Genomic DNA, 24252 nt, shown 5'->3' with positions numbered 1-24252 from the left:
CCACAGATTTATGAATGCAGCAACAGTGCAGGTGAAAAGGAGAAGACAAGGAGACGTGTCTAACACCTCTCCCTCTGTGTGTGTGTGTCCGTCCAGGTTATGAGTTGTTGTTCCAGCCGGAGGTGGTGCGTGTCTACACCTCTCTGCTGAAGGAGAGTAAGAACCCCACCGTGCTGGAAGCCTCCGCCGGAGCTGTGCAGAACCTGTGTGCCGGACGCTGGACCGTGAGTCAACCACACCACCACCACACATCTTGAGACACCACGGCCTGTCAGTTTAACCCAAACACCACCAGGCCCAACACCACCACACACCTTGAGACACCACGGCCTGTTAGTTTAACACAACCACCACCAGGCCCAACACCACCACACACCTTGAGACACCACGGCCTGTTAGTTTAACACAACCACCACCAGGCCCAACACCACCACACACCTTGAGACACCACGGCCTGTTAGTTTAACACAACCACCACCAGGCCCAACACCACCACACACCTTGAGACACCACGGCCTGTCAGTTTAACACAACCACCACCAGGTCCAACACCACCACACACCTTGAGACACCACGGCCTGTCAGTTTAACACAACCACCACCAGGCCCAACACCACCACACACCTTGAGACACCACGGCCTGTTAGTTTAACACAACCACCACCAGGTCCAACACCACCACACACCTTGAGACACCACGGCCTGTCAGTTTAACACAACCACCACCAGGCCCAACACCACCACACACCTTGAGACACCACGGCCTGTCAGTTTAACACAACCACCACCAGGTCCAACACCACCACACACCTTGAGACACCACGGCCTGTTAGTTTAACACAACCACCACCAGGTCCAACACCACCACACACCTTGAGACAGCACGGCCTGTTAGTTTAACACAACCACCACCAGGTCCAACACCACCACACACCTTGAGACAGCACGGCCTGTTAGTTTAACACAACCACCACCAGGCCCAACACCACCACACACCTTGAGACAGCACGGCCTGTTAGTTTAACACAACCACCACCAGGCCCAACACCACCACACACCTTGAGACAGCACGGCCTGTTAGTTTAACACAACCACCACCAGGCCCAACACCACCACACACCTTGAGACAGCACGGCCTGTTAGTTTAACACAACCACCACCAGGTCCAACACCACCACACACCTTGAGACACCACGGCCTGTTAGTTTAACACAACCACCACCAGGTCCAACACCACCACACACCTTGAGACACCACGGCCTGTCAGTTTAACACAACCACCACCAGGTCCAACACCACCACACACCTTGAGACACCACGGCCTGTCAGTTTAACACAACCACCACCAGGCCCAACACCACCACACACCTTGAGACACCACGGCCTGTTAGTTTAACACAACCACCACCAGGCCCAACACCACCACACACCTTGAGACACCACGGCCTGTCAGTTTAACACAACCACCACCAGGCCCAACACCACCACACACCTTGAGACACCACGGCCTGTCAGTTTAACACAACCACCACCAGGTCCAACACCACCACACACCTTGATACGCCACGGCCTGTTAGTTTAACACAACCACCACCAGGTCCAACACCACCACACACCTTGAGACAGCACGGCCTGTTAGTTTAACACAACCACCACCAGGTCCAACACCACCACACACCTTGAGACACCACGGCCTGTTAGTTTAACACAACCACCATCGGGTCCACACATCCCTTTCAGCCTCCTTACTTGACCTCTAACAGAAACCCTTTACACCTGGACTGTAAGTCAACCACAGTATAATCACAAACTCCACCTCCAACCAAGACACTGCCTTTCTAGACCCTTATTAAACCACAGTCTACTACTCAAAACAGTCTGTCCATTTCCTGAACGCAGATACACTAGAATAACCATTGATCTGTATGTATTCCCCCTCTGTGTCTCAGTATGGGCGGTATATCCGTGCGTTGTTGCGTCAGGAGAAGGGTCTTCCCATGATGACAGAGCTGTTGGCCCATGGTAACGACCGGGTGGTCAGGGCCATGTCTGGAGCTCTGAGGAACCTGGCTATCGACGCTCGCAACAGAGACCTGCTCGGTTAGTCCTGTTTCTGTGGAACTGTTTTTCCCTCTCCCTATTTCGCTCTCTCTCTCTACCACTCCCTCTCTTTCTCCCTCTCTCGCGCTCTCTTTGAGACGACCTGTGTTATTAAATACTATAGCTATATATCTCTACCTCTTGTCTCTGTAGGTAAACATGCAGTTCCCCACCTGGTATCCAACCTGCCTGGTGGGGGTCAGAGCCAGCCTGTGAGGGCTCTGTCAGAGGAGACGGTGGTGTCTGTACTGAGCACCCTTCATGAGGTTCTGGGCTCCAGCCTGGACGCTGCCAAGATCCTCAGAGCCTCGCAGGGCATCGAGAGACTGGTGCTCATCAATAAGGACGGGTAAGCTGGTGTGTGTGTGTGACAAAAAGAGGTGCATGTGTGTCTATCCATCAGTAAGGATGATGTAGAACAGGAGGGTCAAACTCAGTCTCTTCTGGGCTGAGGGCCTGCAGGGTTTCTCCCTTTTACTGATCAGTTAGACACTAATTGAAAAGAAAAACCAAAAGAGCCACGTCCCTCCAGAGGTGTAGTTGACCTCCCCTGGACTGGGGGTGTTTAGTTGACCTCCCCCCGGGGTGGACTGGGGGTGTGTAGTTGACCTCCCCTGGACTGGGGGTGTGTAGTTGACCTCCCCCCGGGGTGGACTGGGGGTGTGTAGTTGACCTCCCCCCGGGGTGGACTGGGGGTGTAGTTGACCTCCCCTGGTATGGACTGGGGGTGTAGTTGACCTCCCCCGGGGTAGACTGGGGGTGTGTAGTTGACCTCCCCCCGGGGTGGACTGGGGGTGTAGTTGACCTCCCCTGGTATGGACTGGGGGTGTAGTTGACCTCCCCCCGGGGTGGACTGGGGGTGTGTAGTTGACCTCCCCCCGGGGTGGACTGGGGGTGTAGTTGACCTCCCCTGGTATGGACTGGGGGTGTGTAGTTGACCTCCCCTGGGGTGGACTGGGGGTGTGTAGTTGAATCACCTCTTTCTGTTTGATGCTGTTTCTCTCTCTGAGTCCTCTAGTTCTGTCTCCTGATAGGAACCGGTCAGAGCGAGAGGTGCGTGGTGCAGGGCTGATACTCCAGTTAGTTTGGGGCTATAAGGAGTTGAGGAAGACCCTGGAGAAGGATGGCTGGAAGAAGACTGACTTCATGGTGAACCTCAACCCTCCCAACAGCACCCAGCCCCGGGTCAACGGAGGATATGAAGACAGTACGCTACCGCTCATAGACAGGGGTGAGACAGACAATAACATCTAGCTACACACACACACACACACCTAAGGTCTTCACAGGTCTACCCCAATATCTGAGACATGACTCTGGAACTAAGTGTCTGAGTGTAAAATTGTCCCTGGGGTCTGGGTTGGATCCATGTTTGATTGCCACAGGTCTCTGGTCTATGTAACTACAGCTGATGGACCAGACCATGGCTCTGAATAGCCTATAGCGGTTGTATTCAGTGGTTTTCTGTGGGGACCCCATTCCCCCCCCCCCCAGAATATCTCACAACCCCCACCCCACCACCAATCTAATGACACAACCCCCACCCCACCACCAATCTAATGACACAACCCCCACCCCACCACCAATCTAATGACACAACCCCCACCCCACCACCAATCTAATGACACAACCCCACCCCACCACCAATCTAATGACACAACCCCACCCCACCACCAATCTAATGACACAACCCCACCCCACCACCAATCTAATGACACAACCCTCACCCCACCACCAATCTAATGACACAACCCCCACCCCACCACCAATCTAATGACACAACCCCACCCCACCACCAATCTAATGACACAACCCCACCCCACCACCAATCTAATGACACAACCCCACCCCACCACCAATCTAATGACACAACCCCCACCCACCACCAATCTAATGACACAACCCCACCACCAATCTAATGACACAACCCTCACCCCACCACCAATCTAATGACACAACCCCACCCCACCACCAATCTAATGACACAACCCCACCACCAATCTAATGACACACCCCACCACCAATCTAATGACACAACCCCCACCCCACCACCAATCTAATGACACAACCCCCACCCCACCACCAATCTAATGACACAACCCCCACCCCACCACCAATCTAATGACACAACCCCCACCCCACCACCAATCTAATGACACACCCCACCACCAATCTAATGACACAACCCCCACCCCACCACCAATCTAATGACACAACCCCCACCCCACCACCAATCTAATGACACAACCCCACCACCAATCTAATGACACAACCCCACCACCAATCTAATGACACAACCCTCACCCCACCACCAATCTAATGACACAACCCTCACCCCACCACCAATCTAATGACACAACCCCCACCCCACCACCAATCTAATGACACAACCCTCACCCCACCACCAATCTAATGACACAACCCCACCCCACCACCAATCTAATGACACAACCCCACCCCACCACCAATCTAATGACACACCCCACCACCAATCTAATGACACAACCCCACCCCACCACCAATCTAATGACACAACCCCCACCCCACCACCAATCTAATGACACAAGCCCACCCCACCACCAATCTAATGACACAACCCCACCCCACCACCAATCTAATGACACAACCCCACCCCACCACCAATCTAATGACACAACCCCACCCCACCACCAATCTAATGACACAACCCCACCCCACCACCAATCTAATGACACAACCCCCACCCCACCACCAATCTAATGACACAACCCCCACCCCACCACCAATCTAATGACACAACCCCACCCCACCACCAATCTAATGACACAACCCCCACCCCACCACCAATCTAATGACACAACCCTCACCCCACCACCAATCTAATGACACAACCCCACCCCACCACCAATCTAATGACACAACCCCACCCCACCACCAATCTAATGACAACCCCACCACCAATCTAATGACAACCCCACCACCAATCTAATGACACAACTCCACCCCACCACCAATCTAATGACACAACCCCACCACCAATCTAATGACACAACCCCCACCCCACCACCAATCTAATGACACAACCCCACCCCACCACCAATCTAATGACACAACCCCACCCCACCACCAATCTAATGACACAACCCCACCCCACCACCAATCTAATGACACACCCCACCCCACCACCAATCTAATGACACAACCCCACCCCACCACCAATCTAATGACACAACCTCCACCCCACCACAAATCTAATGACACGACCCTGAAATTTGTCAATTTAGATTTTTACATCAACCTTTTATTCATTACATTTTCATCTCTCTGATAAATACATTTACACAATAAAATGATAACATTTCTCAGAGTTTGTATATTCTCCGAATCTGTACTCTTAATTAAAACCAAAAAAGCTGTATTTGTTTATGTGGGGACCCCAGTCACCTCACTACAATCCCCGACCACTGGCCTGTAACCACACCCTATGACCCACACCCTATGACCCACACCCTATGACCCACACCCTATGACCCACACCCTATGACCTACACACTATGACCTACACACTAGCTGTCTCTCATCCTGTGACTGTGTTTGTTTGTCAGGAGGAGGAGACAAGAGAGACATGATTCCACTAAATGATATGGGACCAGGTATGTCTGTGCACACACACACCTACACACACACACACACACGCCTACACACAGTTGTTAACAGGCCTTGGCTGTCTTCCAGATGCCTACTCCACACTGGACCAGAGGGGGAGGAAGAACACCCTGGATGGAACACTCGAGCCTGCTGACAAAGACACAGCACAGGTACACACACACACACACACAGAGCATGTTCTCGCATGTCTCACTACTGTGGTTAGCTTCTTTTCTCACAAACGATTTCTCACTTAACTTCTGACACTAACCCACTTTATCAACACTCTCTCTTCCCCTCTGTCTCTCTTCCTCTTTCTCGTCCCCTTCTCTCTCTCTCGTCCCCCCTCTCTCTATTATCTGATTTTACTGGTTTTCATATTGTTCGTTCTGAACACACCCTTCTCTCTTTCTCTTTTTTCTCTCACTCTGCTTTAACCCACCACCTTTCTTCCCTCTTCTCCCTCCCCCTTTTCTCTCTCCTGTCTTCCTTACCACCCTTTTCTCCCCCTTCTCTCTTCCTGTCCTCCCCTCTTCTCTTCCCCCTCTCAGGGAGGGCTGTATGAGGAGAGGCGGGACTCTGTTCCTCTCATGGACTCTTATGACGGTTAGGCCACACCCCCTCACACACTGCATGTGAGCGTATGGTATGTGTGTCCACCGACTGAACACCTGCCTCTCTCACTAAACCGCATGGCCTGACTAACCTCTCTCTCTCTCTCTCTGTGTGTCCCTCCCATTGTATTGGTGTTTTTCTTGCTCCCTCTGCTGGGGATTTGTATATTTGATGTAGTATGTTGTTGATCTTGTGTCTTGATGTTTGTTTCGTTGTTTCATGTCTGTATACATATGGAATTCTGTCGTGTGTGTTTGATCTCTTTTCAAGCGTCTGTGTGTGTTCATGTTGTCTGTGTGTCTCATGTATTGATTGGTAATGTTTAGGCTATGTGTTCATGTTGTCTGTGTGTCTCATGTATTGATTGGTAATGTTTAGGCTGTGACCGATATTGTCTTCACTATCAGGCTCTGTGTCCTCTCAATCATTTAAGTTTATACGGCTGGTTTATGAGTTGCACTCTTACAACAAATATTGCACATGGTAGTAACCCTTCTCTCTGTCTCTCTCTGTCTCTGTCTGTCTCTGTCTCTCTCTCTGTCCTGGTGTTCCCACAGAGAAACTGATAGTGTGCATCACTAGAAGAGAGCAGCCTCTACCGGCCTACTGCCCCTGCTGAACCTCTGGACACTCACTGAGGGACCACTGACTCCACTAGGACTGGACTCGCTCTCCTTCTCTCTCTTTTCTTTCTCTTTTTCCTCTCTCATCTTTCTCTTTTTCCTCTCTCATCTTTCTCTTTTTCCTCTCTCTTTCTCTTTTTCCTCTCTCTATCTTTCAATTTCTTAATCTTCTTTCCCTCTTATCTCTCGGGTTCTGTGACATAAGCCACTTGCATGACCTTCAGCCTTCCTCACCTCCCTATCTCTCCCTCCCTAGCTCTCCCTCATTCCTCTATTCAGACAGACTTTTAGCCACTAAAGGAACACTATGGACTCCTGACATCCTCCTGACATCCCTCTTCTACCTGTCCACACTACTATGACTGACATCCCTCTTCTACCTGTCCACACTACTATGACTGACATCCCTCTTCTACCTGTCCACACTACTATGACTGACCTCCTCCTGACATCCCTCTTCTACCTGTCCACACTACTATGACTGACATCCTCCTGACATCCCTCTTCTACCTGTCCACACTACTATGACTGACATCCTCCTGACATCCCTCTTCTACCTGTCCACACTACTATGACTGACATCCTCCTGACATCCTTCTTCTACCTGTCCACACTACTATGACTGACATCCTCCTGACATCCCTCTTCTACCTGTCCACACTACTATGACTGACATCCTCCTGACATCCCTCTTCTACCTGTCCACACTACTATGACTGACATCCTCCTGACATCCCTCTTCTACCTGTCCACACTACTATGACTGACATCCTCCTGACATCCCTCTTCTACCTGTCCACACTACTATGACTGACATCCTCCTGACATCCCTCTTCTACCTGTCCACACTACTATGACTGACATCCTCCTGACATCCCTCTTCTACCTGTCCACACTACTATGACATAAACCACTTCTAATTTACTAACTCCTCCCACCACAATAGGGACAGTTGTGACTTCATCTGGGAACTGGGAACGTTCACCACCACAGTAGCAAAGCTAATCAAAAGGGAACTGTTGGAATGGGATTCAAACTGTAACTGAACTTAAACTGACAAATCCCCTTTTTTACTGGAATGGTTAAAACTGCATTTCTAGAAGTGATTGTGAAGATTTCCGGTCAATGTTTTTTTTTTTTTGTGATAACTAATTACCACTAAACTTCGGTTTCCCAACAAAGAATCCATGTTTGTTGATCTACTGCCGGTGTTGCTTTGGTCTTTGTTTGAAGTGTGATTGCTGAGTTGTGGTTCTGACTACACTGATGAACACGTGCCAAACTACACACCACTACTGCAGTAACTTTCTACTACAGAGTCTTTCTGAACACTACTTCTCTTAGAGCCATCTGTTGTGATGTTATAGTGTATATGACATCATTGGGTGATGTCAGACAGGCACTGGTGTGCCATTGGGCAGTGTTGTGGCAAAGGATTGTGGGAAAGTAAGTAGCTTGACGACCCCTAACATTTTACACATAGGTCTTGCGTCACAGAACATTGTTGATAGTCTGTTCTGTAGAGTATATTTCTATGATTTTCAGCCGTGTATAATAGACCAGTGAACCGTTTCGGCTCTCTTCAATACATTTCTATCTGTGTGGCTCTTTAGCGTCATTGTTATACCCCCTTTCTCAACTCCCTCTGGTTCTAATGGTTCTCCTGAAGCTATGGGAGAAACCACAGATTTGATTGTTGATCCAGTGACTGCAATTCTTTCAATCTGCAAATCTCTCTATATATATATGAATGTGTAAATATGTGATCGCCTTCAACTACGTCTGTGTGGCTTATGGCTAACTGGAGTGCCTCGTTTGTTGATTGGTGTTTTTAAGGTGAGATGGGGGTTTGCCCTGGGGATATCATTCACTAGCAGCAACATTCCAGAACATTGCATCCAAATGGAATGTTTAGAACAGTTTTTTTTTTGTGTTCCGCATAATAACACAATGGAATGTATAGAGTTGATATGATTGATGCTCTGCATATGGAACAGAGAGAACCATTCTAGTGCCATACATTCCACATCAGACTGGAGTGTTCCAGCCTACTGAACCTACGCCTGGGTGTCCATCTACCCTGCTGGCCTGGCTGGTGTCCATGGAGACCACAGAACACTAAGAGGGGAGAGGACACATTTAGCTGGTTGTTTTCCCCCAGACAGAGTTCCTTTAGTACCGTAGACAGCATTATTATTCTCAGTGCAGAGTAAGATGTAGATATTTTCTGAGTAGATTAAAGCACTAGGGGTAAAAGCGGTTCTTGGTTCCTTTGATTATTTTCATGCCAATCCAACACTACAAATGGTCAGTCTCAGAAAAATGTAAATAGTTGTCTTGTAACCAGATATAGACCTAGAACTGATACAGGAAATTGTGGGAGTGGAATCCAATGGGAATGTGGGACTAAAGAGGGGCGGAGCATAAAATTAAATTAGCAAGATTTGAATGAGTGCAAAGACCAGATTGATTCTAGATGCTATTTTAAAAAATAATAAAAAAAAGCAAATGTAACTATATACAAGATAAATATTTGTTAATTGTAATGGTTTTATGTATTTTTCTTTTTATATTTTATGATTTGGGTTTATTCGTCTTGCAGGTATTGTGGGTGAACACATATGCAATCGGTTTATTTTTTAATTGAGAAACATTTATGGTTTATATATTTTAAGTAAAGATAAAACAAGCAAAACGCAATGTAAAATCAATATTACGTTCCAAATGGTCCCCTATTTCCAATATAGTACACTACTAAATGGCCCGATATGGCTATGGGTGAAAGTAGTTAACTATATAGGGGATAGGGGGCCATTTAGGAGACAGTCCAACTCTCAATTTCTGTCATCAGTTTATTATTGGAACGCTGATCTAAAATGTGATTCTGGGTGAAAACCATCTCTAATTCTATGCCTTGGCTCTTAATGTTGCACATTTCTCTCATGAATGGAATATGTAACAAGCAATACGGTTTATAATTAAAAAGTGCTTTTTTTCAACACTGGCCTTGACTTTTTCTCTCTAGCTCTGTGTGATTTGAGAAATGCATGTGTTATAGTAAATGTTAGTTGTTCTCGCTGTACAGTTGTACTCTTCATAAACACAAACATAAGTCATCATACGGTGTCATGCAGTGTTGAGACGCTGAAATCAATGGGTGAAGTAAGGCACGCCTCTGATTGGCTAAAGTCAACAGAATACTTTCCAACAGGTTTGCAACTGATCACATCAAATGGCTCTGCCGCTGGCTGCGGAACAACAGAAGTCGATGATCAACGACGAGCCGAAATGACCCCATGATTCGATTATGCAGTTGATCCCATCTCGGCTTTTCCCACGTTAACTACGCATGCGCACGCACGATCGCCCCTCGCGATTTTGACGTTGAGAATTCCTTTCTGAAGTGTGACGTCAGTCCGTGCATTTGGCCACGTTGTGGGAATCGATCAACTAGGGAATATGTCAACATTAACTATTTGAAACAAATTGGTTGGCGATATACTGATTTTTGACAAAGCAAGCCAATAGACAAGAAAAAGCCCTGACTGGCATCGAAAAGGTAAGCATGTGCATTAGCTAGCCGTCCAGCTAACGTTAGCTAACACATTTAGCTAACGTCACCAGACTTTCGTTTCCAGTTCCTCCCCCAGCACGAGTGTGCTGAAAAGTATACAAATGAAACTAATTAGATAGAAAGCTGTACCACACTTGCAGTTATTTGAAAACTAAATTAATGTGCACTAATGCAACACATGAACATTTGTGTGTTTGTAGGCCTATTGTCAGTGTGTCTTATTGATAAGTGGAGGTCGTCCACAACACGCTTTGAATTGCATGGCTCTTGCGAGCGTTCCAACGGAACAAGCTGTCTTTTCTAACGAAAGCACTGACTAACAAGTGACACGACTGGCTGAACCTTTTTCTTCTAGTCATGGGACGAATGTGTTCACTAATACATGACAATTGGCAGGTTTTCACGGAGTCCCAAATGTAAAGTACTAGCCACTCACCCCAGTGGTGTGTATTTATGGATGCCAAGGGAAGCCAGGATTACCCAAAAAATGTACCAAGAAAAAATTAAATAAACATTTTCGTATTTCTCTGTTTCATAATTTTCTTTCAATTCGCAAGAGGCTGAATGTTTTTGACAGTAGAAAGCATCCGAGCGAGCGAAACAGCGCCCCTCTGTCTCTCTACGTGTAGGCCATCTATCTGATGCTGTCTGGTCCAAACGAGTATGTTGCTGCCCGTAGCATCTCACAACCAACTTCACACCTTGTCTTTTCAGCCGTCTTCTCCAAGCACGACATTTTGAGACAATGTATGAAAATCAGGTTTTACTATTGTTTCACTTCGTCAATGCTGTATACCGTCAGATCAATCTGCAGTCATTTAAATCTCTCCTCCATTTTCCCTACATCCCTTTCTTTTCTGTCCTCTAACCCCCACAACTCCATCCCTCTCTCCTTGCTACCCACTGCCCCCCCCCTTTCCCCCACATCCATTTTCCCTCTGTCTCCCCTCCACTCTATCCCCCTCTCCATTCTACCCAACCCACCCCTCCCTCTCTCTCAGGGTGGAGGCCAAGAAGAGGAGCATGTGGAGGTACCGTCTGCCTGGCTATGAGTTGAGGCTCCTAGAGGAACTACAGAGACAGAAGCACAACAGTCTCTACTGTGATACCCTGTTACAGACTGATGGTGAGGGAGGAGGGGAGTGATGGAGAGACTGCAGTCTACTGTGATACCCTACTACAGACTGAGGGAGGAGGGGGGATGGAATGAGCAGAGATGAGCGGTTGGAAAATCCCGCTCATCGCTCATGTTGCGCAGCGTTCCAGCGCGCCATGTCCTTTCCTACCGCTCAGCTAAAAACCACTCCGCACTCACAGGAAGAAAAAAAACTGCCGCTCCAAATTCGTTCCATTCGTTAAAATCACAATTTAACCAACGTCCATCTATTTTTGTGACTACCTGGACCTACCAATTGTTTTTTAAGTATTGAAACCAAACCATATGGATTTAAATGAAAAGTATTTGAATAAACATTTCAAATAGGCTACATGTCATCTAAACACTCTAAATAGGTCAGGAGCCAGGCCGGGAGCCTAAGAAGGAATGGAAATGAATTAATTAGGCTATATTATTTCAAGGAAATACATTGTGAAGCATTTGCGAGTGTGACACAATAGGCTGGTATGGACATAAAGCATTTAATCAACATTTTATTGTATTAAATAATTATAGTCCATAAACTGTGCATATCGGCTGTGAATTACTTAGAATTAAATACAAATGAAATGATAACTGACTTATTAGAGCCTTTTGAAAATGTTGAGTTTGGCCAGTCTGTGGCTTCAGGCTCTTGCGATGGTGCCTGGAGAGCAGACCAGCAGTGGAGAACATCCTCTTCACACTTGCAGAGCCACTGGGGATGCTAAACACCCTTTTGGCCACTCTTTCCAGGCTGGGCAGAGATGTTTTATACATTTTTCTATAGGTAAGCTTAAAGGTTTTTAGGCAAAATAACGCAATCAAAATGGAAAGCTCTTTGAACGTGGGAATATGCCAGGCCTATTCTGCCAAAATCAGTTATGGCCTATTGTATAGATAATAGAACGAAAATGAACTAAACTTTTAAGAGAACTCAAATCAAACTTTATTTGTCACATGCGCCGAATACAACAAGTGTAGACCTTACCACGAAATGCTTACTTACAAGCCCTTACCCAACAGTGATTTGTAGTTTATAAATACTTCACTACAATGACACACGTAATTAGCTACCCACCTCGTTCCTTTCTGTTAGCATGTGCTCGTAGTAAGTACACCAATCATGCTTTCAGGATATGTGTCTTTTCAGATTCCACAATGATTCTTTAGTTGTGGACAGAACGTCATCGCTCTCCCTCTCTGCTCTTGCTCTTCATCTTTGTAAGTCAACTTGATTTAGCACCTGTGTGTTTTATCAGTTTCTTTATGACAATATTTAGTGAACTTCATGACAGTAGCTAAAGCAAGGGGCTATAGCAGCACACAAGTAGACTACAAATGCATGCTGGGCGGGGCGGGGCGGGGCGGGGCGTGAGCTGGTGAAGTGAGCGCTACTGGAGAGAAAGTGGAGCGGACGAGAAGGCCGACCCTCCAGACGCTGGGAATCTCGCTCCAGTCACATTGGGTCCGCTCCGCTCACATACTCTGGAATCAATGGAACGGTATCAAACACATGGAAACCACATGTTGGAGTCCGTTCCATTCATTCCATTCCAGTCATTACAATTAGCCTCCCACCAGCCTCCACTGGTCTCTACTGGGATACCCTGCTGTAGACTGATGGTGAGAGGGGGGGAGGAGAGAGGGGGAGGGAGGGACAGTAATGACATGATGGAAAGTAGCCAAATGATTGATGTAAGTTAGGGAGACATAATGAGGTTTAGATTGAGGATAGTAAAGGGATCAATCAAATCCAACTGCCATTCTTCCTCTCCTTCCACATGCCCTTATTTCAAACCTAAACCCCATTAAGCCTACATCACATTTCCTAACCTGCATTATACATGTAGCTAATGATGTCACATTTCTCTCTTCCCACAGGTTTGTCAGTCCCGGCCCACAGCTGCGTCCTGGCTGCCCTGAGCCCCTACCTGTCCAAGGCCTTGTCCAACCAGTCATCCCCCCTCCCGGCTGGGCAGAGATGGCCACTCAAGCTCCAGGCTGTGAAGGCCCAGACCCTGCTGAAGCTGGTGGATCTCCTGTACTCCGGAGAGCTGGAGGGAGAGGGCACCATGGAACAAGAAGAGGTTATGGCCGCTGCCTGTAAGCTGGGCATAGGCCGCTTGGTGGAGGGGTGGAAGGACCGGGGGAGGGAGGGAGAGGGGGAGAGGAGGTGCAGTCTTAGAGACGTGGGGGTGCAGACGGAGGGAGGAGAGACACAGGTGGACGTGGGGGCGTTGGTGGAGACGGGGACACAGACTGTGGACTGTAATGGAGGTATTTACATGACTTTCCTCAGTCCCCTCCCTGATGCTCTCCCTACATCCACACCCTCACCTCCACCCCTCCTACTAGTCCAGAGCAGCAGTGAAGGGCAGCAGCACACAACTCACACGGCACCTCCTTCCCAGAGTCCCCAGATTATGACCCCCAGTTCCACCCCACCCAGCGTCAAAGCAACGGTCAGCTGTGGAACAGCTCCCTTTAGAACCCACCCTCGGACCTCCGAACCGGAGGTCACAAACCTCTCATCGTCCTCTGTTGTCCTGAGCGGTGACATAGTCGCCCCGAGTGACGATTCGGACCACCCCACGACACCCCGGGAGAAGAGTGCCGTCCCAGAATGCTCTGTGGCGGAGAACGGTGTGACGGAGAGGATGGAGAAGATGAGGGAGCAGCAGCTGACACCACACTCTGGGAGAGCAGAGGAAGGAGGAACAGGGGAGTGTCTGGAGAGGAGAGGTATGAGGGGATGACAGTTGAGGTTTTTAAGTCATCTTTCAAACCCTGGGGCCTTGAATCAACCATTTGACTTATTTTTCACATCCTTTGGGGTTTTATAGTTATTTTATGAACCTCATATTTAGCAGGTTGTTTATTTGTATCTGTGTCATGTACTGTAAAGTGTGTTGACATTTTTAACTGCGTTGTAAATAAGATGTGATGTGATTGTGAGGTGTGGTTGGGAGGAAGTGGCTGACCGGACAGAGGCTGGAGAACACTCAGATCTCCATCAAGGTCAAGCTGAGGAGGAGGACCAGGGGACAGGTAGGTGGGGTGTCCAAAATGCCACCCGATTCCCTAAATAGTGCCTTAGTTTTGACCTGGACCCTGGTGAAAAGTAGTGCACTGTGTAGTGAATCGGGTGCCATTTTGGATGTTGAGTTTTTCTTTGCTAATGTGTGCCTCTGCTTGCAGTCTGGAGTCCAGGCCGGGTTACTGTAAAAACCCTTATTCTCACTCTTTTGATCTAAAAACTGCTTTATCAATACATTTGATTGACTGATTGTTTAACAGGTTTGGGAGCTGGTCAGTGGGCAGGAGATGGACGGAACCGTCTCACCTGGTCAGAGGCAGGAGATGGACGGAACCGTCTCACCTGGTCAGAGGCAGGAGATGGACGGAACCGTCTCACCTGGTCAGAGGCGGGAGAGGGACGGAACCGTCTCACCTGGTCAGAGGCAGGAGAGGGACGGAACCGTCTCACCTGGTCAGAGGCGGGAGAGGGACGGAACCGTCTCACCTGGTCAGAGGCAGTTGGTCCTCGCTGCTCTGAAGAAGGTGAGTGGCACAGTAACGATGAACGTTCTAATACTTCCAATTCCATTCTGACTGATTGTTGTCAGCAAAATAAGTGATGAATTTGAGGGCTACGTTTTCACTCTAGAACATTTTTGCCCATTAGTTTTGATACAGGGAATATCCATTACCATGTTAGTAAGCCATTGAGGGGTTTCTGAATACCCTGTCCATTATTCAAGTTAATCTGAGCTGTCAAAACAGCAGCACAACAGTTAAAATATATATTTCCTAAACATGACTTTTGAAACCCTGTTCAGATGAAACCCTGCTGAAGACAGAATAGGTGTGTAAACGTTGGTATATAAATGTATCGGAGCCATGCGGCTCGTCTTCTCTAAGGGTTCTAAAATGTCTCCTTTTTTCCTGTCGTGACAGAATACAGATCGCATGAGGACAAGACAACTACCACGCCAGCCTCTCCCCCCACCCCAGTCCCTAGCCCTCCCCCGGTGCTCTCCCCTCGACACAGCTTTCCTCACCCTTCCACCAGATCTCCACCTCCCCCCTCCACCCCGATCCCGCCCCCACCCCACCTCCAAAACCACCACCGCCCAGTCAACCTCCCTCAACCACTGCAGCTCCGCCCACCATCCGACCCCACACCCAGCACATGAACCGCAGCTCGCCTTGCCCCAGCCTCCGGTATCTTCATTTATTTGACGATTAAAAAAAAATATTAAAAAAATTCAACCACACATTTGAAAATGATCCAGGTTAACACAGAAAACGTTTAACAACGTATTTCCGTTGTGATTCTCTTGTTTTGGCCGGCAGGTAGAGGAATCGGACGAGCAGATTGAGAAGATGCTGGAAGACATCATGATGGGGTTGAACATACTGCCCCCTGTGGTTCTGGATAGGGACTGCGACCACCATCTCCAAAGCCACGACAGACCGTCGGCCTGCTCCTGCTCGCATCATCCCGTCCACGCAAGGCATTGTGGGATGCACAGCGCCGTTGGCTCGGCTTCTCGTTGCGTGTGTTCCCATGGCTACGCGACAGGAAGTGATGATGCGTCGTCGACTGAAACAGGTATGTTTTGTAACATGTTATGTGATTGACCACCGTTCTCTACTGTTGTATCTACATTTGAGAAGACTTTATCTTTACATTTAGCAGATGCTCTTATCCAGAGCAATTAGGGTTAAGTGCCTTGCTTAAGGGCACATCAACAGATTTTCCATCTAGTCAGCTTGCGGATTTGAACCAGCAACCTTTGGGTTACTGGCCCAGCGCTCTTAACCCTAGGCTACCTGCTGCCTTGAATCTGAACCAGGCTCCTTGTTAACTATGTTGTAAGGCTTTCTAGCGCCTTAGGTCAGTGTTTCCCAAATCCGGTGCTCCAGTACCCCCAGTAGCCCAACTCCAGTCTTCCAGCAGCCCAACTCCAGTCTTCCCGTACCCCCAACAGCCCAACTCCAGTCTTCCAGTACCCCCAGCAGCCCAACTCCAGTCTTCCAGTACCCCCAACAACCCAACTCCAGTCTTCCAGTACCCCCAACAGCCCAACTCCAGTCTTCCAGTACCCCCAACAGCCCAACTCCAGTCTTCCAGTACCCCCAACAGCCCAACTCCAGTCTTCCAGTACCCCCAACAGCCCAACTCCAGTCTTCCAGTACCCCAGCAGCCCAATTCCAGTCTTCCAGTAACCCCAGCAGCCCAATTCCGGTCTTCCAGTAACCCCAGCAGCCCAACTCCGGTCCTCCAGTACCCCCAGCAGCCCAACTCTGGTCCTCCAATACCCCCAGCAGCCCAACTCTGGTCCTCCAGTACCCCCAGCAGCCCAACTCTGGTCCTCCAGTACCCCCAGCAGCCCAACTCTGGTCCTCCAGTACCCCCAGCAGCCCAACTCCGGTCCTCCAGTACCCCCAGCAGCCCAACTCTGGTCCTCCAGTACCCCCAGCAGCCCAACTCTGGTCCTCCAGTACCCCCAGCAGCCCAACTCTGGTCCTCCAGTACCCCCAGCAGCCCAACTCCGGTCCTCCAGTACCCCCAGCAGCCCAACTCCGGTCCTCCAGTACCCCCAGCAGCCCAACTCCGGTCCTCCAGTACCCCCAGCAGCCCAACTCCGGTCCTCCAGTACCCCCAGCAGCCCAACTCTGGTCCTCCAGTACCCCCAGCAGCCCAACTCACCAGAGTTGGGAAACACTGACTTAGTCAATGTATGATAAGTCATGTACATTTTAAATGCCTGCCCTTCCTCAACTCCTCACGGCATTGCACTTATCTCACAGTGTCATCCATTACAATAGATCGCTATTAGCACCTACACTTAGCTACCACCAGCCTGACCTCTCTCTCTCTCTCTGTCTTTCTCTCTCTCTGTCTTTCTCTCTCAAGCCTTCCACTCCATCACCTCCTCCCATTTCGTCACCACGACAACCTCCTGCACCGTTACCCCTGACCTTTACCTGGACCCACAACCTCTGACCCCTCACCAATGCTCCACCTATCACCCCTTCACCCCCCTCTTTCATCCTCACCCCCACTTCTCCTGTAATGATTACTCCTCTGACTGGGCCTCCTATTGTTCAGGTGTACTCCAGTGCTCCTCTGAGAACGCCAAGAACCACCAGGAGCTCCTGATACAGTTCCAGAACTCTCAAAACCAGGAACTCCAGAACCGGAACTCCAAGAGCCTGGTGGTTGGATGTGGTGGCAGCAGCAGCATCATACCAGTCCACTCAGGCTCTTCACCAAGGCCTCCCCACCACCACCAGTCCCTTCCTCAGAGCCAGGCCTCTCTATTTTACACAGGGGAAGAGGACCCAGATCCAGGGTGCTGGAAGGGTTTTTCTGCCCAGACGGGCGTTCCGTCGACATACAGAGAACATGTTTGTAATCTGTCCTCTGCGGATTGTCTGTCAACCAATGGAGACACTACTCCAAGTCAAGTGAATGGAGACACTACTCCAAGTCAGGTGAATGGAGACACTACTCCAAGTCAGGTGAATGGAGACACTACTCCAAGTCAGGTGAATGGAGACACTACTCCAAGTCAGGTGAATGGAGACACTACTCCAAGTCAGGTGAATGGAGGGACCACCCCAAGTCAGGTGAATGGAGGGACCACCCCAAGTCAGGTGAATGGAGGGACCACCCCAAGTCAGGTGAATGGAGGGACCACCCCAAGTCATGTGAATGGAGAGGCCATTCCAAGTCAGAGTCCGAGTCAGGCCAGTACGAATCAGGAAGTTCCACAAGAAGAGGAACCAATGGTTGTCACCCCCGGTTTCCTCCCCCCCTCTGAAACTGATGCTTCTGAACCACAACACCCAGCATGCCCACCAGATGTCTCTCCCGGGAGAGGACTACGTTTCCCAGAACTCCTTTCACTGCTGTCTCGAGGAAGTGAAACCCAGCCTTCCCAATCTCCTCCTCCACATTGGGAAGAGCTACGCCTGCCAAAATGTCTCTCACCCTTAAATTCACCCCCACCATCTCCGGCGAAACCCTTCCTTAAATCCCCATTCCGGCATCCTGTAACTCCATTCCATAGAATTCCTCCGCTGTCAAAGCTACCACCTTGGCTCTGCCACACTCCGAGAAGACTACAATTTCCACTGAGCTCCATGATACATTCTCCACGCTCCCCAGGAAATCTGTGTGAATCTAAAAAATGCCTTGGTCTGCCGTGGGAATCCAACAACAACTCCGAGCAGATGACTGATGGTCAAGACAAGGCTAGCATTAGCAACAACGCAAGACTGACCGGAAAAGAGGACGAGGAGGAGAGGAAAAGGAAGAAGGTCGAGACCACCACTACGGGGCGAAGGCTTGAGAAACCAAAGGCGAAGAGAAGAGAGGGAGATGAAACCTGGAAGCCCCACAGTAACAGGAAGAGAATCCGTGTGAGGAGAAAGGAGGGTTTGGAGCCGGAGCAGGGGCCAAGGATTGAGAAACCAAATGCAAAGACCCAGAGGAGACAGGAGGATGAAACCTGGAGTCACCACAGGAAGAGAATCTGTGTGAGGAGAACAGAGGGTTTGAAAGTGGAGCAGGAACAATCAGAGGACAGTGAGACCCCAGAGCCTCCTCAGAAAAAGAGGAAACACAACGTCTCTACAAAGATAGAAGATAGTCCTTTAGTGAGGACTGAAAGGGTGAAAATCAACGACGGAACGAAGACTGAGAATGGACAAGTGAAAATAAGTCTCTGCTCTGTCAGTCTGTCAACCAACAATGTCTTAGCGAGCGAAAGATTAGGACGGTACCTTTCCAACACCTCCACACAGTCTTTGTCCAGCCTTGGTGAGGAAGCCAACCGACCTCCAGAAGGAACAAAGATGCTGGGAAGGGAAACGGGGAACCCAGTAAGGGTGCTCCGAGCCAGGGATCGAGATGTGAAACGCCCTCCTAACGTTTGGACCACAACCAGGAGCTGCTCTCCAGTAAAACTTCACCAAGAAGACAAGCAGTCGAACATGTCTTCTGAAACTCCCAGTCCCTCCTTCTCCAGGTTTCAAGCTCTGGTCAAAGCAGTTGGACTGCTCCAAATCCCACCAACACCACCCCCGAAACGGAAACGTGGTAGACCCCGTAAGATACGACCAGGAAAAAAACAGGTTTCCCAGGCTGGTGGTTTATTTCCCACCAGTGCCATGACAACGGGCATCCATGATGCGGAAGCTGTTGAGCACAAAAAGGAAAGTGGAGGAGGAGAACCGCAGGGAAAGGGAGGAGGAGAACCGCGGGGAAAGGGAGGAGGAGAACCACGGGGAAAGGAAAGAGGAGAACCACGGGGAAAGGGAGGAGGAGAACCACGGGGAAAGGAAAGAGGAGAACCACGGGGAAAGGGAGGAGGAGAACCACGGGGAAAGGGAGGAGGAGAACCGCAGGGAAAGGAAAGAGGAGAACCACGGGGAAAGGGAGGAGGAGAACCGCAGGGAAAGGAAAGAGGAGAACCACGGGGAAAGGGAGGAGGAGAACCACGGGGAAAGGGAGGAGGAGAACCGCGGGGACAGGAAAGAGGAGAACCACGGGGACAGGGAGGAGGAGAACCGCGGGGACAGGAAAGAGGAGAACCACGGGGACAGGAAAGAGGAGAACCGCGGGGACAGGAAAGAGGAGAACCGAAGAGAAAGGAAAGAGGAGAACCGAAGAGAAAGGAAAGAGGAGGAGGAGAACCGAAGAGAAAGAAAAATGGAAGAGAACCGCAGAGAAAGAAAAATGGAAGAGAACCACAGGTAAAGGAAAAAGGAGGAGGGGAACCACAGGTAAAGGAAAAAGGAGGAGGGGAACCACAGGTAAAGGAAAAAGGAGGAGGGGAACCACAGGTAAAGGAAAAAGGAGGAGGGGAACCACAGGTAAAGGAAAAAGGAGGAGGGGAACCACAGGTAAAGGAAAAAGGAGGAGGGGAACCACAGGTAAAGGAAAAGGAGGAGGGGAACCACAGGTAAAGGAAAAAGGAGGAGGGGAACCACAGGTAAAGGAAAAAGGAGGAGGGGAACCACAGGTAAAGGAAAAAGGAGGAGGGGAACCACAGGTAAAGGAGAAAGGAGGAGGGGAACCACAGGTAAAGGAAAAGGAGGAGGGGAACCACAGGTAAAGGAAAAAGGAGGAGGGGAACCACAGGTAAAGGAAAAAGGAGGAGGGGAACCACAGGTAAAGGAAAAAGGAGGAGGGGAACCACAGGTAAAGGAAAAAGGAGGAGGGGAACCACAGGTAAAGGACGACAAGCGAAAGAAGTACAGGAAAAGGGTCAGGCTCAGGGAGGGACATGGCAAAGGAGAGAGAGCAGAGTTGTTCCAGAGACTACTTGTGCTGTCTAAATCTAAAACAGTTGCTCAGAAGCCTAGCTCGCAGACAACTTCCCCCAGTACCCATGAAGAGCAAGTTCCTTCCAACTCTTCAGGAACGGGAACCATTCTGCAACCCCAGCCGTCTGGTCAGCCACAGAACTCCAGTCCAGAAAGATCTGGAGAGACTGAATCAGACAGAGACCAATTGAGACCCCCTGCTGTCAAGCGGACCCCCTCCAAGGGTCGGGCACCCACTGTGTCTCTCAAGAAGTTCCAAGAACTCCTGAAGCACAGGCACCAAAAGACGAGGAAGTCCACCAAAAGCAAGGAGACAAAAGAAAAAGAAAGTGAAACTAAAGGACAGAAACAAAGTGAAAGAAAATTATTGAAACCCAATGAAAGTGACAGCGGTCAAAATGAATCAAGACTGATGAACAAAAACATAAGTCCTTCCCAGTCTCTAGAAAGAGAGTCAGCCATTAGACCAACCGTTGAATATTACGATCAGACCAACCGAACGGAGAGCGACCATCCAGAGGAAAAAGATGGAGGACACAATAGCAGCACTTGTGGACAGGAGACGGAGTATCAAGATCTCATCTACAAAGAGACTGAAAGAGAAAACGTTGAGGATAGAGAACATTTTGAGAACACAGAAAACGTTTTAGGCGGGGAAAACGTGGATGCGTCAGGAGACTTTTTCGTACTCCAAGAGGAGCTGGCTACCTTGTCAATGTTATCGATGACAAGGACAAAGGAAATGGTGGATCCTCAACGGACCGACAAAGGCAACAAGGAAGGAAGAGATCTGGTTACCAAGGAGAACAGAGAGAGGGAAACAGACTCGTCTACAGAGACAAACAAGAAGACCGAAAAAGGAAAAGGATCCGTGGTGGAGGCCTATAGGAGAAGTGTGGTCATCCAAGAGGTGGAGGAGAAAATGGAGGATGGGTATTTGGAGATGGAGATCTCCAGCGAGGAGTTGGATGTGGTTGACGAGGTCCATCAGACGTTGGGTTACGCAGGGACTGAGGAAGTGAGTGGTGAAGAGGAGGAGATAGATGTAGAGGAGATGGGTCCAACAATGTCTCCTGATGCAGGTAAATCAATTTGAACCTGAATTCATTTTAAATTTTGTGGAAAACGTACACTGAGTGTACAAAACATTAGGAACACCTTTCCTAATATTGAGTTGCACCCTTTTTGCCCTCAGAACATCCTCAATTTGTCAGGGCATGAACTCTACAAGGTGTCAAACGATCCACAGGGATGCTAGACCAATGTTGACTCCAATGCTTCCCACAGTTGTGAAGTTGGCTGGGTGTCCTTTGGGCGGTGGACCATTCTTAATACACACGGGAAGCTGTTGAGCTTGACAATTCTTGACACATTCAAACCGGTACACCTGGCACATACTACCATACCCCGTTCAAAGGCACTTATATTGTCTTGCCCATTCACCCTCTGAATGGCACACACACACAATCCATGTCTCAATTGTCTCAAGGCTTAAAAATCCTTCTTTCACCCGTCTCCTCCCTTTCATCTACACTGATTTTGAAGTGGATTTAACAGGTGACATCAATAAGGGATCATAGCTTTCACCTGGATTCACCTGGTCAGTCTGTCTTGGAAAGAGCAGGTGTTCCTAATGTTTTGTACAGTCAGTGTAGTAGTAGATAGCTACTGGCAGTTGTTTTTCATATTTTAATCTAGTTTGAGCTTAAATAGTCTCAATTATGTTACGTCTTTTAAATGTTTACTATGGGTTTCTTTATTCGTAGCTTGGCAGGAGGTTCCCGGCGCCAGAGAAGTGGACCAAGCGAGTTCCACCATGGCCAGCTTCAGAGGCATCACCCACAACCACATCCACCTCCCTCAGAAAATCAAAATGGCGACCGCTGCCGACGTGAGTATCCCGACCCCTCGGGAGACAGAGCCTTCCACGCTGACATCACGAAGGGTCACCACAGGGTCAACAGGAAGCTGGGAGCCAGAGGAGGAAGAGGACGTGGAGGTGGACGTTCTTGAGTGGTCGCCGGACGTGCGACCAAGAGTGTGGGGGGCGGGGCTTGAGCAAGGCGTCACAGAACTGACCGAGGAAGACGAGATAGACGTGATGGGAGAGGAAATGGACTGAGTAAGTGGGAGGGTGTACTCTTAGGGACGTGTTAATTTAGAATCCATTAAAATAATCAAAAATAATACAACGTTGCCATTGGAGAACGCAAATGTGTATTCTTCGACATAAAGGCTAGCTTTGCATGTGTGTGTTCTTCATTGGAAACGTTTATTATTTGCAACAGATTCTAAACAGTGTGTTCTTGAGAAGAAAGGCTACCGTTCCTAAGCAACCTCCCTGCTCCTCCTCTCCACACTGTTAACTATCGGAGCAGCCCCAACCTACCACACTTACTTGATGAGACTAACTCACAAAATGAGGGTGAGTCTCGCTATATAAAAAAAAAACCTTTGTTGATTGTGATTTTGTTGTTGTTTTTGTTGTACAGTTCAGCCTTATGAGCCCTAGACTAAAGACTCGGCAAACGCAGCTACTCTTTTGTTACATTTCAGGGCCCGTATTGACAGCTTCTCAGAGTACGAGTGCAGATCTAGGATCAGTTTTTCCTTTTAAGTCATAATGAATAACGGCCTCCTCTGAGACGCTTGGTGAATACTGGGCCCTGGTCATGCTGGTTATTTTTGTACCTTCAGAATCAGTCAGTCAGTGTCCAATCAGAAGCACTTAAATATGTTTATATCTGCCACTTTTGACAAGTTCTTTATTTGTAGCTTCATTGTTTGTATAACTTTGTAAATTAGGCCTTCTTTCTAAGGCCTGTCATTTAAATATAATAATTTTGTTGTAATTAAACGGCTTTCTTGACCACAGCTGTCCAGTAGATTTGTTTTCTCAAGCATGGTCATTTTGTATTTGCTTAAACCTAGCTATTGAAGTAAACATTTCACTTTGCCTTCTATGCTCAATGTTTGTACTCATGCTCAATGTTTGCTCACATTCAATTACAATGTTCTAGCCTCCCAGTCAAGCCATCCTTGTTCAAACAAAAAGGAGTTTTTGATGTTCTGTTGGGGCCATAATGAGAATGGACTGTCACATGCTGTCTAGGAGGACTAGTCCCAATACTTTAACAATACATCCTTATTTTCTACCTCCCTTGAAAAATTGCTCACTGAACATAAGTAGGGTTCCTGTAAATAGATTACAGCAATCTTTTCTTATCAGATTT

General features: G+C 48.7%; 2 protein-coding genes across 7 annotated transcripts in view; both read left to right on the top strand.

The window, feature by feature from the left end:
* LOC115190080 (catenin delta-1) overlaps positions 1-9966 on the top strand; it is a 44139-nt gene extending 34173 nt beyond the window's left edge. For 4 of the 6 annotated variants that reach the window (XM_029748586.1, XM_029748595.1, XM_029748563.1 and 1 more), the window contains 8 exons: positions 97-224; positions 1950-2100; positions 2254-2449; positions 3135-3331; positions 5685-5732; positions 5815-5897; positions 6279-6333; positions 6900-9966. In XM_029748586.1, coding sequence (XP_029604446.1) covers positions 97-224; positions 1950-2100; positions 2254-2449; positions 3135-3331; positions 5685-5732; positions 5815-5897; positions 6279-6333; positions 6900-6961 — 920 coding nt within the window. In that variant the 3' untranslated portion in view covers positions 6962-9966. Of the gene's footprint in view, positions 1-96; positions 225-1949; positions 2101-2253; positions 2450-3134; positions 3332-5684; positions 5733-5814; positions 5898-6278; positions 6363-6899 lie in introns of all 6 variants that reach the window. The other 2 variants (XM_029748571.1, XM_029748577.1) reach the window with 2 other exon arrangements.
* Positions 9967-10259: 293 nt separating this feature from the next.
* On the top strand, positions 10260-23679 carry LOC115191570 (uncharacterized). Its single transcript, XM_029749362.1, has 8 exons — positions 10260-10524; positions 11541-11665; positions 13559-14419; positions 14634-14725; positions 14975-15238; positions 15635-15901; positions 16034-16292; positions 22786-23679. The coding sequence occupies exons 2-8, from the start codon at positions 11563-11565 to the stop codon at positions 23139-23141; spliced, it is 2202 nt and encodes a 733-aa protein (XP_029605222.1). The 5' UTR covers positions 10260-10524; positions 11541-11562; the 3' UTR covers positions 23142-23679.
* Positions 23680-24252: the final 573 nt, after the last annotated feature.

This window comes from Salmo trutta, chromosome 4 (assembly GCF_901001165.1).
Source record: "Salmo trutta chromosome 4, fSalTru1.1, whole genome shotgun sequence".
In the NCBI taxonomy this organism is placed as follows: Eukaryota; Metazoa; Chordata; class Actinopteri; order Salmoniformes; family Salmonidae; genus Salmo; species Salmo trutta.
This window is presented reverse-complemented; position numbering and strand designations above follow the sequence as displayed.

What these genes read in the sequence shown, in the direction of transcription:
- LOC115191570 (XM_029749362.1), top strand. Translation starts at nt 11,563, where the DNA reads ATGTGGAGGTACCGTCTGCCTGGCTATGAGTTGAGGCTCCTAGAGGAA. An exon ending in GGAGGAGGACCAGGGGACAG is followed by an intron (nt 14,726 to 14,974) that starts GTAGGTGGGGTG and finishes ATTGTTTAACAG; the next exon opens with GTTTGGGAGCTGGTCAGTGG. An exon ending in TCGCCTTGCCCCAGCCTCCG is followed by an intron (nt 15,902 to 16,033) that starts GTATCTTCATTT and finishes TTTGGCCGGCAG; the next exon opens with GTAGAGGAATCGGACGAGCA.